Source organism: Cottoperca gobio, chromosome 9 (assembly GCF_900634415.1).
Source record: "Cottoperca gobio chromosome 9, fCotGob3.1, whole genome shotgun sequence".
Lineage (NCBI taxonomy): Eukaryota > Metazoa > Chordata > Actinopteri > Perciformes > Bovichtidae > Cottoperca > Cottoperca gobio.
Window position 1 is genome coordinate 12,210,193 of NC_041363.1, and position 13,916 is coordinate 12,224,108.

General features: G+C 39.4%; 2 protein-coding genes across 2 annotated transcripts in view; both read left to right on the forward strand.

Annotated features, from left to right (window-relative positions):
- Positions 1-5,923: 5,923 nt before the first annotated feature.
- LOC115013720 (C2 calcium-dependent domain-containing protein 4C) lies at positions 5,924-7,376 on the forward strand. Its single transcript, XM_029440197.1, has 2 exons — positions 5,924-5,985; positions 6,091-7,376. The coding sequence occupies exon 2, from the start codon at positions 6,108-6,110 to the stop codon at positions 7,374-7,376; it is 1,269 nt and encodes a 422-aa protein (XP_029296057.1). The 5' UTR covers positions 5,924-5,985; positions 6,091-6,107.
- Positions 7,377-8,929: 1,553 nt separating this feature from the next.
- vps13a (vacuolar protein sorting 13 homolog A) overlaps positions 8,930-13,916 on the forward strand; it is a 36,169-nt gene continuing 31,182 nt past the window's right edge. Inside the window, 13 exon segments of the mRNA XM_029439204.1 lie at positions 8,930-9,158; positions 9,764-9,807; positions 9,911-9,953; positions 10,037-10,132; positions 10,598-10,699; positions 10,968-11,077; positions 11,251-11,310; positions 11,482-11,541; positions 11,787-11,867; positions 12,260-12,317; positions 12,785-12,912; positions 13,133-13,239; positions 13,368-13,539. Of these exon segments, the coding sequence (XP_029295064.1) occupies positions 9,059-9,158; positions 9,764-9,807; positions 9,911-9,953; positions 10,037-10,132; positions 10,598-10,699; positions 10,968-11,077; positions 11,251-11,310; positions 11,482-11,541; positions 11,787-11,867; positions 12,260-12,317; positions 12,785-12,912; positions 13,133-13,239; positions 13,368-13,539 (1,161 nt within the window). The 5' untranslated portion in view covers positions 8,930-9,058.

Here is a 13,916-nt window from a genome sequence, read left to right on the forward strand (position 1 = left end):
CAGACAGAGACAGACAGACAGACAGAAGACAGAGACAGACAGACAGAGACAGACAGACAGACAGACAGACAGAAGACAGAGACAGACAGACAGAGACAGACAGACAGAGACAGACAGACAGACAGAGACAGACAGACAGAGACAGACAGAGACAGAGACAGACAGACAGACAGAAGACAGAGACAGACAGACAGAGACAGACAGACAGACAGACAGACAGACAGACAGAGACAGACAGACAGAGACAGACAGACAGAAGACAGAGACAGAACAGACAGAGACAGACATACAGAGACAGACAGACAGAGACAGACAGACAGACAGTATATATCTTGTGTTTAAGTTTACATGTAAAAGAATCTATATGTGTTGATCCATTCTTTCATCGTTCTTTCACCTGGTGCTGATGATCATATTTATGAAGGCTGAAGTGTGCCAGTGCAACACTTATATACTTGTTTCACTATATATAATCAATTGGTTGATAGAAATACATAAAAACATAAAAGAGATTGTGATAATTAAGAGATTAATAATCAAATCTACATTCAAATTATGCTTTTAAGTAAACCATTAGAAACAATTAAATGTGCTATTAATTATCCTATTATTCTGTCTTCAAATCATCATTAGGTTATTAAAGTTTAAAAGGGTTTTGTATTTTCACTATATTTTTCTCTTTGTTACTCAATTTGTCATTATGTCTGCGATTAATATTCCATATCACAAATAAGTTGTCTTTTGCATTCACAAATAGCACATTCACTTATCTAAAACATCATTTTCATAATTGAGTCCATTAATACAAAAACCTGCTTTTGGGATTTATAAAACTGTGTATTTATGGCATCAATAAAATACCAATTTCTAAAAATAATATTGTTTTCTAACTCATCATTGTCATTTAGTTCAAACACCAAGAAGCTGCCCAGTTTAGTTAATGCACAGCAGCTCCACTTTGAGCAGTTGGGGCTGAGGCGCTTTGCTCAAGGGTACCTCAGTGGTTATTATGAGGGAGGGGCAATAGCTGCTTTTTCACTTTCCCCAACCAGATTTTTATAAAGCCCACTCCTCATGATATTCATCATACCATACATTTACTCCATAACTTTTCACTATATGCACAAAGATATATTAGTGTGTTTATGCAGGTTTTTTAAACGTGGGAAAACCCGCTTAAAGTAGGCAATAGACCCAATTACAATCTCCAGTAGATGTTTAGACGAGTGTGCCTTTCTGTTTTTCTTCTGGTGTCTCACGTTCAACGTCACAAAAGTGCTGGAAAGCAGGGTTAGTAAACAGTAGAAAGCAGTTACGATGGTTGCTTCTTCTTTGTAATATCCGTTTCTTATTCAGTCTTTCATTCAAATGCTCAAACCAGAGTTGGGGGTTTCCAGTGGGAAAGACTTTACTGTAATGGTACATGTGATAACTTATTTTAACAGTATATGTGATTCAGTGCAAGCAGGCAGCCGGCATAAGGCTACATCTGCTCTTATCTTGGTAATGGTCGCCTTGCCATATTCACTGCCATGGTCTTAAATAGTGGGACGAAGGGTCATCTGGCACATGTCGACGGTAGTCAGCATCAGCCAATGAAAAGGCCATCTGAGGGGGATTAGCATATTGGCATCAGGCCTGGAGACAGAGAGAAGTTGTCAGGGGAGAGTCCTAACGACAGGTCACTCTGGACCACTGCACATTGCTATAACTCTTCTTCTCTGTCATTTCTCCATGTACTCCATTCTCGTTCTCCGATTACCCTTTTTTCTCTTTGTTTATCTCACTCTCTATTACTCTGCGTCTTCTTTCAGTCGTCTCTGACTCTCTGCTTGGTCTTAAAATGCAGTTCACCTGATCCTCTCTGACGTAGAGGACGTGTCTCTGAATATCTTTTCTCTCATTCTTTTGTTACCATTAATTTCTGTTTTGTTACTCTTTCCCACCTCTTCTCCAAATCAGTTTCCCCTCTCCCCTTTACCTTCCTTTACCCATTTTCCTCTGGCAGTCTCCCCCCTTTCTCTCTGTCCCCCCCCCCTTTTCTCCTTAATAATTAGACAATGATTCACTGATCTGGGGTCAAATTTCATCTGCCCCCTCTGGCTGAAGTGTATTGTCTCTGCGCTGTCCTCGAAGTAAGGTCTTCTGACGAAGCACATATCATCTTCAATCTGCCATCTATCTTTATTGGCCCAAATTATTACACCTTATTAGACATTATTACATTTTATTATAGATTCAAAACAGGTCAATGGTTCAGCCATTTTGGCCTCCTTCCCAATGTTTCTCCTCTCCTCTCCTACTTCCCCACTTTCTCACTTTCTCTTTGGAGTTGAGACAAAGGAAGTTATCTGGCCAAAAAACTTCAGCAATTTTACAAGAGGTTAAGTGCTTTGCCCATAGACTCATCTGGCTCCTCAATAACAGAGATTAAAGTGAACTGGAAATTAACAAAGTGTGTCATCAGCTCTTCTCTTGCTCAGAGTTTGTACTTGGAATTTTAAATCTCATCTCACAATGTCAAAACATAATAATTGGCATTGTTACAGAGAATTCCATATAACAAAGGTTTGGCTTATTAAAACTGCATTGGATCAAGACAGGAGCAGTTTAGTTACATGAAGGTACACCGAGTGAAAATGTGTGCAAAATGTAATCAGACTGTTTCTCTTACAGCCCCTATCACACTGCTCTGATTTACTTATTCTGACACACTTCTGTAAAACTATGTGTAATCTAGGGATTTAAAAACATTCTTTTTATTTAATTTTTTGCCTTTTTTAATGCTCAAACATTTAAACAATTAAAAACAGTTAAAAAACATGTAATTATAAATCATATTTTTTTGTTAATGTTCTAACATTACAAATGCAGGTCCCAAATGTACTGCAATCTATTGTAATGAAAACAATAAAGCATTTTCTTTTGTCTCTTGTCTGTATTATAGTGGGTAATAAAAAATGTCGCTGGGCAGACACCTTAGGGAATATTTTCTTTGCGTGTAAAATGAAGTTGATTTTTTAAATTTGATTTGTTGAAGTTTCACAATATGGGTGTAAAGTCAACCTGCAAAAAGATGATAGAATAAGTCATTAGGAGAGTTTCAAATGGTAAACAATTTAGCAGGATACACAGCAAGTATGAAACTGATTTATCATTTGAAATTGGAGCTAGAGAGGATTTACACAAAGACTAACCACATAGAATCAAAGACTTGCTTGAGTGATCTTCGATCATCAGGCACAAGAGGTCTCTCCTGTCCCCTTCACTACGCCGAACTGAATCACTACAGATACTCAGGAGTAATTCCTCTAACAGAGAAAGAGTCAACTTTCATGAAAATAGAGTCGAGGTTTCCATTTTGTGATAAAGGAAGGCTAAAAGGTCACTTTTAGCTCTAGGCAGACAGTTAGCGGGATGAAGTTACAGCCTGTAATACATCAATTATTATGTACACAAATGCAGAATTGAGCGTTCCTTTTAACAAAGTGGCTGTTTTTCTTTGCGTCCTTATTGGTTTAAATCTCAGATGATAACCAGAGGCTGCTGGTTTATCCCTGCAGCTGCCACAAGTCGGTTGGCCTGCTCTCTAAATAAAAGGGATAAGGCTTCGACAGTAAATTTGGGTTTGAATAAATATTTTCGTGATGCATCAAAGTATATTTGCAAGTTCTTATACTGGTTTTGGACACGGCACTGAGAAGTACAGCTTTCTTGCAAGTTTTTGAACAGCATAAAAGAAGGAAATTGTTTAGTGCAGCTCTATAGTGAGAGGGTGTTAAATTAAAAAGTAATTCACACAGATTCACTCCACTTCAGCTGATATTTGACCGGTATATTAGTGTTTTTCAAAGGAACAGATCTAAACATTGTTCAATAAAATAAAAATAATTATTAAACCCAATGTTCTAAGGTTTTGTGAACATTACAAGAGTCTTCACTACGAAAGTTAGGCCAAATAAAATACAAAGGGTATATTCGATAAGACTAACTTAACATTAACATCTTGTTCTATCTAATGAATTAACTAAATGAAGTCCACAAAAAAAAAAGGTGTTAACACTAATGCACTTGACAGCAGTAGAACATTTGGCAACAATGCACTGTTCTCTCGTTAGCGTTAATTGCAGCTGTGACAGCGGTTAAAGACAAAAGTCCTCCTCTGACTCCTAATCATTTATCTCTCCATTACAGAGAGCACTCTGGGTTTTTATTGGTGTAATAAAGTCGATCTTCACTATCAAAAAAGTCTCCTGACCCCGTGGCGCTCTGGAGGCCCCTGACTCTTCTGGAACATGTCATTCTCTGTCACACACACACACACACACACACACACACACACACACACACGCAAACAGGCGGGTACACGGCCAGAGATGTTGTTTCTTACTTACTGTTTAATTAGAACAATAAGAGAGGATAATTTTAATGAAGCAAGGCACATGTGTGTTTTAACAAATTTGAATAACCCTTATATTTTCATTTCTTTTTATTAGATATTATAATAATAAGAATAATGTATACAATAATATTAAATATATCCCACTGATGTCTTAACTGAGACAAACGTAAACTTGAGGTGACAGTAAATCTAATCCATGTACGCCCTCTTGTGGTCACATTGTTCAAAGGGTCTTCCAGTTCGGCAAACTGGACTCATCTGTGTACGGAGTACAAGATTCCAGCGTTTGATAACATAAAATATGTAGTTTCCACACATGGTGAGGTTTAGAAAAATCATACCAACATGACAGATGTTCCTATAGAAATGACACTGTTTTATGGATTAGTTTAGACCATTTTTCGGAGAGGCATGAGTCCAAAAACGACATAATCTAGACTACATAAAATGGACGTAGTACTGATTATAAGAAACACATCATCATAATTCAATTCCATAAAAAAATTGGACATTGAAAAATAGAAAGTTATATCGTGGAGGCTGAGAAAACAAGACAAATATGTGTTATTCAATGTAAAAGAAATTGATTTTAATATGTGGAACTCCATGTGTCCATGAGAACAAAAAGACAGAAACTGGATAATATGCTCCCTGGAAATGTCTAATATATGCTGTATGTTACGTACGCCTACAATTCTGACAGAAAGTACAGTAACCACAGACAAAAACACCTGAGCCATGTATGCATGGACAGGTACATCTGTCATGTCTTAAGGATCAATGCAAAATGTTCCCTCGATTACATGAAAATAAGTGTAAGATTTTAAAATAAAAGTATGCAAGTATGCGTTGCCTCGTACACATCCGGTCAGTTATGTGTGTGGACTGCCGGCTGTTTGAAGGTCAGCGGGTCTTTGAGGTGGTGGGTGCTCTGTGCAGGCCGGGTACGCTCCTGTCTTTGAACCACCTTTGAACGAGAGGTCAGCTCTGTAGAAAGCAGATTATACCTACGTCATCATGACCACAACAACACACACTTCAATGTGTTGTAAACTGAATTTTATGAGTAGAGGAAAGGAGAGTGTGGGGTAATACTAGATAATCTAATAGTGGTGTGCGTTTAATATTAAAACTCAAATAATGTTAAATATTTGACAGATATCACAATGTATTAGATGTAGTATCAAAGTTATCATATTTGAAATGTGTATGCTGCATGTTAAAGTGGAATTTAGAGCATCACACATAATGCTTTGTGACTACAGCTTTAGTTACAGCACAACGGACACATTTCAGTATTGACGTAAACTGAAAAGCTGACATCACATCCTTGTAGCACAACTAAATGCACTCCGATGCACCCGAGTCTGATTCCCACCCACTCAGTCTCTGATAGACACTGAATGACTCGATACACAGTGTGTTGTGTGTATGTACGTGTACGGCCTTTTCTCTGACGCAGGCGGGGGCGGCGGACTAGTGATGCAGAGCCTCACCCTCACCTTTAAAATCTGTCATTGACACAAACCCGTCACACTCATACAGATCTTTCTTCAGAGGTGGACACATCAAGATCTCAGCAGGTGAGGAGAAAATCTTTGTCATTCACCATCTGGAATAAACTTTAACTTCCTATTTTTCTAGTTCTGAAAAGTGTGTTCTGTTTTGTGCTTTGTTTGTTTCACCAGATCATCAGTAAATAACTATGTGGGTCTTTGGGAAGCTCAGGGAGAGCATGGAGAGTATTCCTCTAGAGCTGAGTCGTTACATGGGGAAGAGTGAGGAGGATATCTTTTTCTCTTCTAAGGCCAGTCTCTCTCACAATCTGCACACCAACATCCTCACCCCAGACAAGATCCCAGAGTTCTGCCTGCCCCCCAGGCTTCGCAAGAGAAGCCCGCTGCTGGAAGCTGAGACAACGGCACCTTCTCTGCTTCAAAAGAAACAGACACCCAAGAGCAGCACCTCTTCAAATACTACATATATACAGACGGAGGACATGAAGAAGAATAACGATGGTGTATCAATGGCTTGGAAGGCTACGAAGAAGCCTTTGCCATTCTCCGCAGAAGGGTATGGCCTGACTGGGATATACGAGAGCCCCAACACTCGAAGAAAAGAGTCTTTGTTCCACTCAAAGTGCCCTGTTTATATGTTTGATAGAAGCCTTCCTACTGCAGCGCCCAGGCTGGCAAAGGTGACAAACCTGCCCAAGAAAACGTTATCTGGGTTGCTCCCTTTGTTTTCATCCAAGAGCCTGTCAGAGACAGGAAGCACAGGAAGTGAAACACCTTCTTCCAGTGACTCCTCTCCCCTCAGTTCCCCTTATAGTGCTAAATGCTCACTCTACTTCCCACAAGGCAGTGGTCGTCTTAAAGGAGCATCATCCTGTCCTTCGTTAATTGGCAGAAGGGTGGACAAAGGGAAGTGGAAGAGGGGGGGTTTAAGTTTAACAACATCACCCAGTAGCCCTCCAAGCTTAAAGGGAAGCTCACTCACCTTAGCTCCACCTATCCTCTTCCCATTGGATGTTCTGCAGTGCCAGGAGAGGCTTCAGCACGAGCATGTCCTCACTTTGCAGGGCCGTGGTAAAGTTCGACTTTTCGCTGAGCACACCACATTCTCAACCAACACGTTCTCATCCTTTTCCACAGTCAGAGTTCGTGTGGCGTCTGTGGAAGGCCTATGGGATGAAAGTGACCGACGAACCTTGAACTGTGCAGTGAATCTGTGTCTGACCCCGGGGAAGCTGCAGCAACAGGAGAGCGTCACCATCAGGAATTGCCGTAGCCCTGTGTTTAAAGAAGATTTCTTCTTTACAGAGCTCAGTAGAGAGGATCTGCTAGAACTGCAGCTCAGGTTAAAAGTGGTGGGTAAACCTGCAGCTGGGGCACTGAGGAGAGGGACAGTGATTGGAGCGATCACCAAACCGCTGTCTCAGCTACTCCCTCTTAAAAAACAGATAAAGGAATAACTCATTTTGTGTCATTTCGAGCGAGGACATGATATGTAATAAATATTACAATATGTACAAAAGAAAAAGGTTAAAGAAAGGGACGTAGTAAATAATATAGTTTGTAAAGGCTATGTGAGCATTTTGCAGTTGCTATGTAAAGATGACACAGATGGTAACAATACTAAGCAACAAGGGGAGAGTATTTCAATATGTTCACAGTATACAATTGTATTCAACCACCATTCAAACTGCCGTGTGATTTGTAGCATGTTTATGTGAGGTTACCTTGTTTTCAGACTATACAGATGATAACTGTTTAGGATTTACAAGTAAAATGAGAGATATCGGTTTCTTGTGTCTCCCTTCTGTAAAGCACCTTTTAAGTAGGCCTACTTATTTTTAAAAGAAATGTTATAAATATACTTACTTTACTTACCTACCTACCTTATTTACTCTCATAAGAAGTTGAAACCCAAGTCACTGATGAGACTAGAAGACATTTTATTCAATTTAACAGCTTTCATACTGTTTGTAAATAAATTGTGTTAATGAATGTACTGTTTGGGTCATTAATCACTCATAATAAAAGGTTTTGAATCTGTGGATATTTTGCCAAACTAATAATTAACTTTTAACCAACATAATTACTAACCTTTAAAGGTCTTTTACAAACTGCCCTGAATGGAAAATGTTGCTGTTTTACATCCTTGTCCCAGGTGGAATGTGTTATGGATATCCCTGCTATGAGTATCTTCTTTCATTTTATTTTCCTTTTGCTACCTTTATGTATTGTATATGTTCTAAGTACCATAGGTTCTGGGATCTTCCTGGCTTAATAAAGGATAAATAAAAAACATTATAAATAATTAAACACAGCGACTGTGTAATAAAAAGCCCACATAAGGCCACTTAGGCTCAATTCCAATTACAAAACCAAGAAGCTCATAAACATCAGGTTTACAAAGTGGCAGAAATGCCACTAAAGAATTTAGAGTTTTATTATTATTTATTATTATTTTTATGGGAGATGCTGATAGGTAACTTTATTTACAACCTACACTTTTTAAAAAGAAGGGAGCCTCATTCAGCTGTGAGTGTGGCTCCAAACAGAGTTCACTGTCACGGAGTGGGAGGGTGTAGGGGCCTTAGTCTACTTACCCTCATAGATTGCTCTCTTTCCCAGTGTTGCAGCAGTGGGTGAACTCTGACGTAACTAATCGTATTTCAGGTACGTCATGACGTCAAAGGAACGCCCACCGAAGGACGTCCTGACCTGACGTTGACGGTTCAGAAAGGAGACGCATGGATTTATAAAGAGAACTGAATGGAGGCGGGGCCCCGTTCATTACTATGAAAGTTGCTTTATCTGACTGCTTATGCTGCCGTCTTGACAAGAACACCCTGGAAGAAGATATCTTGTATGTCAATGGGACCGTCATAGCTTAATAAATAATGAATTCAATTAAAAATAAATTAAAGACAACAACTATGTAATAAAAAGCCCACATACTGTCTACTTACCCTCAACCTTCAGCTCCCCTATTTCCCAGTGTTGCAGCAGGTGTAAAGCAGCTAAACGTTTTGCAAGTACGGCATGACGTCTAAGCACCGCCCTCCGCCGGACGTCCTAATCTGACGTTAAGGCAAGCGAGTCCCTCAGAATGTAAACATGGTGACAGGTAGATGAAAGAAACGCCAACATGGTCTTCGAAAGCTTGGTGGTAGATGTCCTCAACCGATTTTTAGGGGACTACGTTGTCAACCTTGACAGCTCACAACTAAAGCTTGGCATATGGGGAGGTAACTGAACTTGTGTTTGTCATTTCGGTGCACGAGCTCGCTCGCAATGCTAGCTAGCTAATGCTAACAGAGGTTAGCCACCAGTCGTCAGCTGTCAGTGTGAGTTTATCTAGTTCACAGTTTGCTGTTCATTGTGAGCAAGACAGTGCAGCCAAATACTAGTGTATGAATAGATCAGTAAGCATAGTTAATTTCTGAATGCTACAATTTCCTTAAATTAACGTGTCCTGTTTGATATGGCATGACTGTTTGCTCAGTCCATACGTGCGAGTTAAAGAGAAGCACGCAGTTCTGGGTCACACCTTTTCACACAGCCAGGATAAGACTCGCCACTGTGGTTCATACTGAGTCCATTTCACAAGCTCAGCCAGAAAGTCAGATACTCCCAGCTCTGCACGAGTGAGAGGATTAGAAAAGCGGTGTTTAGAGCCAACGCTTAACATGTACCAACTTGTAGCAACTAGTAAACTAGCTAAACCAGAGAGTGCATTTTTACCAAAGCTGTCATGAATAGCAGTAATATACCCCCCCCCCCCCTCTGTAGAGTGGACTGTGTTTCTATGTACATAGTAACAATCAGTAAACAAATACTCCTGTGATCACAGGTGATGCTGTTCTTACAAATCTTGAAATAAAGGAAAATGCCTTGGTAAGTTGCTAATAAATGTGTTAGTAAGCAAAATTAATCTGTCATTATATTCTGGCATTCATGTTGGATTTGTGTTACAATGATCAACTTTCTTTTGTTGCAGAGTCAACTTGACATTCCTTTTAAAGTGAGAGCTGGTCATATAGGTGAGATTGTAGTTACTGTCCTTATCTGCCACCTTACCTTCTATACAGAAGAATATTTTCACACCTTGTGTTTCTGTTAATAGGACGGCTGGAGCTAAAGATACCATGGAAGAACCTCTACACCCAGTCAGTAGAGGCGACACTGGATGGCGTCTATCTGCTCATAGTCCCCACAGCAAGTAAGATACAGAAAATAAAGAAAAAGGAGATTTAAGTACTCATTATAGACATTATAGCGTATACTGTTGATTCCCAACATTTCAGTAGACGCATACCGTGCCTGAGGGATATTAACCTGCTGCATGTCAATGTTAAGATGCTCTTCTGTCAAAGTAAAAAAAAAATCCAAAACATCTTTGCAATTTAATGAATGTATTGTAGTGAACAAAATCCCAAAGCATGCATTTAAAGTATCAGTAATATCAAGTTCAGTTTACTGAATAACCCTTATGATTAGCAGACACAACACAGTGTAGCACAGTAATTGGACAAAGAAGGTCTCTCACTTATTCATGACCTTAAAGTACTTGTCAGGACAAACAGGAAACTCAAGCTTAACTTTCTTTATAGTTAATTATTTTCCAAGATGTGCAGACAGATAGTATTTTATTTATTTATTTTATTGACCCCTTAATTCTTTCCAGGCATAAAGTATGATGCAGTAAAGGAGGAGAAGCAGCTACAGGAGGCTCGTCAAAGGGAGCTACAGCGGATAGAGGAGACAAAGCTGAAGGCTGCCGAGCAAGGTCAGCGTTCAGCTTGCTTTGACTTTAAGGGGACTGTGTGTGCGTGCGTGTGTGCGTGAGTGCGTGAGAGTCTAGTAGATATTCTGAAAAATAAAAGGTGGTGCAATGGCATGTTGTATTTAAAAGCAATGTTAGGAGGATTTATAGTTTTGTTACACTTTGTTATCATGGAGCATTAGGTCACATCTTTGTTCCTAAATGTAAGCTTTAGGAAAGTTGCAGGACCAGATTAGCTCTCATATTTATCACCTTTGTTTCTGTCTGACAGAGAACCCTGATCTGGAAAAACAGGACACCTTTGTGGAGAAGCTTGTCACTCAGGTCATCAAAAACCTGCAAGTTAAGATCTCTAACATCCACGTCCGCTATGAAGATGATGTGAGTATTCAAAATGAGTCACTATAGTGAGTAAGTAAGTAAGCAGTAAGTAAGCAGTAAGTAATAAACACAGGCAAGAGGTGATCCTCCAACAATGACCTCATGGATCATGCAGAGTAAATATAGTCTTGAAACCAGGCGTAGCTCTTATTTCTCCCGTTTGTTTTCCACAGGTCACTAATCCAAACTGTCCTTTGTCATTTGGAGTGTCACTTAAAAACCTCAGTCTTCAGGTAATGTGCTGTAATGTCCCTCCTGTCAGATTATATCCTATTTTACATTCAGCAATTAAGTGTTCTTAATCATGAATTAATACATAAAACTTAAAGATAATTATATATATGAAATATGTAAAGTAATCTCATGAAGGACCCCATATCTATCTGCTTGTTTGACCTTTACAGACGTCTGATGAGAACTGGAATCCCAGACTTTTAGATGAGAATTCCAGGCTTTTCTTCAAGGTAAAAAAATAAAAACCTATACATTTCTATTTTTAATAGGAAATATGAAATACATCCTGTGTGACAAGGCATGTGTTTTGTCATTTGAACCAGTTGCTTTGGTTTGTCAGCAGTTGTTCTAGGAACGAAATATATTTCCTGATAACCCAACTGTTGTGTCCAGACTTTAGATATCATTGTACACTGTCAGCTATATTTCCTGCCCCTGCACTACTCTCATTGCTTTGTGTTTTCCTTCTTATCAGTTGGTTCAACTAGACAACTTGTTTGCCTACTGGAATGTCGACTCTTTACTCTTCTCCAATCACAGTGCAGATGAGGCCTTGGTGAGCATCACTATTATTACTGTGTTGTACATTGTCTCCACCAGCCTGCATTTAGTCTTACTCTGCTTTATTAAGGCTGAAGTCACAACCTCATTATCGCGGCACACAGAACAATCTTAGTCACAGTCACAATATGAAAAGCCTTATTTTTCTCAGACTTCTGCAAATCAATGCAGACTTTGTTAACCATTCATTGAATCCACAAAGGAACATCTTTCTAGAATAAGCCCAATGAGTAGAATGTTGATTATTGCGGTGTAGTGATGGATTGATTCTGGAGGTTGTTAAAGCAGTAACACAAAGAGATTAAATATGATATATATATGAAAATATTGAGAAATGAAAACCTGTAAAATGTTAATGAAGCTCCTTTCCCTTTTGTCTTTTTCTAGCAATGTCTCCAGAGCAGCATCGACACCCACAACTCTCTTTCTGTCAGCCATGACTTCAGTGAGTCTGTCAGACTTTATTCACATTTCTATCCTGTTATTTAATATGCTCACTTTGGAAATGTTGTCTACGCCGCCTAATGAAACCCTTCTAAAAGCCACATGTTACTCGACACACATGAATCAGTAGTTTGCTTATAGAAAGTGAATTGGCTCTCGTTATGTAATGTTTTGCACTGACACTGCTGTGCCTCAAAGATGTGTGACTCACACAGCGTGACGCACCATCACCACCAACACATTTTAACAGATTTTCCGCACAACATATTTTGTTTTGAGTTTCAATTATAGACACAAGCTCACAGATTTTTGAAGGGGCTAACCTTGCAATTCAAAACATGTTTTCAATTTTCCTATCCTACTAAAATTACAGGTCCATAAAGCCATGTCCAACCCTTACATTTATAAAAATATCATTAGTGTTACCAATTTGCTTTAAATAATCTACCCGTTGTTGCTGGTCCACAGTTTTTCGTCCCATCTCAGCGGACGCTAAACTGCGGATGAATCCCAGGTCAGATGTGGACTTCTCCTCCCCCAAAGTCGACCTGATGGTCAATCTCAGTGAGGTGGCCTTTGAACTGAACAGACCCCAGGTAGGTGTTTGGGTTGTGTGTACTTGTCTACGTAAAAGGCAAAGCCAGGTTAAAACACATTTTTTGGGGGCAGAGAGGAAAAGAAGACAAACAAGGTGAAAGAAAATCAATTAAACAGTTGAAAGGGCAAATAGTGAAAGTGAAGATGTTCAGTGAGTTTAACTGCATTTCTGTCAGGATTCTTTGCCAATGTGTAATTGCTTACTTCCTCTCTTTCCAGTACATTAGCATCCTGGAGCTGCTGGGCTCAGTGGATTTGATGTCGCGGAATCTGCCGTACAGGAAATACAGACCCGTGGTCCAAGTTCACAAGAATGCCTGCATATGGTCAGAAAACACTTTTACAATTTTTGAATGCCATATGACATGTGACATTTTACCACCCTTGCATGTGTCGATAGTTAAAATAGCAGATTGTGAAGTTGACTGTATGCTTCTAAATTCCTACCTTGCAGGTGGAGGTACGTGATCACAGGCATCCTGGAGGTGGATGTGAAGCCTCATCTCCACATGTGGTCATGGCGGCACATTCGCAGTCACCGGCAGTTGGTGAAACGCTACCGAGAGCTGTACAAGACCAAAATCACCAGCAAGAAACCCAGCGAGGAGCTGCTCAAGGCACTAGAGGTGGGACAGGGCTGAACTGGATATGGGAAGGAGATATCTAGTTTCCCACTTTTATCTCTTAAGATCCTAATATTTTATTATATTAAGTTCAATTTCTGGATACATTTAAGTATTTGTTTCCTCATCTGACTTGTTGTCATGTATTTATGATATGATTTCAGCTAGAGACAATTATTACATTGCTACAATTATTTGGAATTGTGTTGTGAATGACCATACCGCATTTATTATATGTATTTGATTTTATTGTTTGGAAATGCTTTGGCAGATCCTGTGTCTGTCATGCCATTAAGCTGTATTTACATTAAAACAATATGACATAAGGATTTGTGAGACCAAAGTAGGTAGATAAGGAAGGGAAGGTTAAAAGCATTGCT

Bases quoted from the DNA above. Each gene is read 5' to 3' on its own strand.
- LOC115013720 (XM_029440197.1), top strand. From the start codon at position 6,108: ATGTGGGTCTTTGGGAAGCTCAGGGAGAGCATGGAGAGTATTCCTCTA.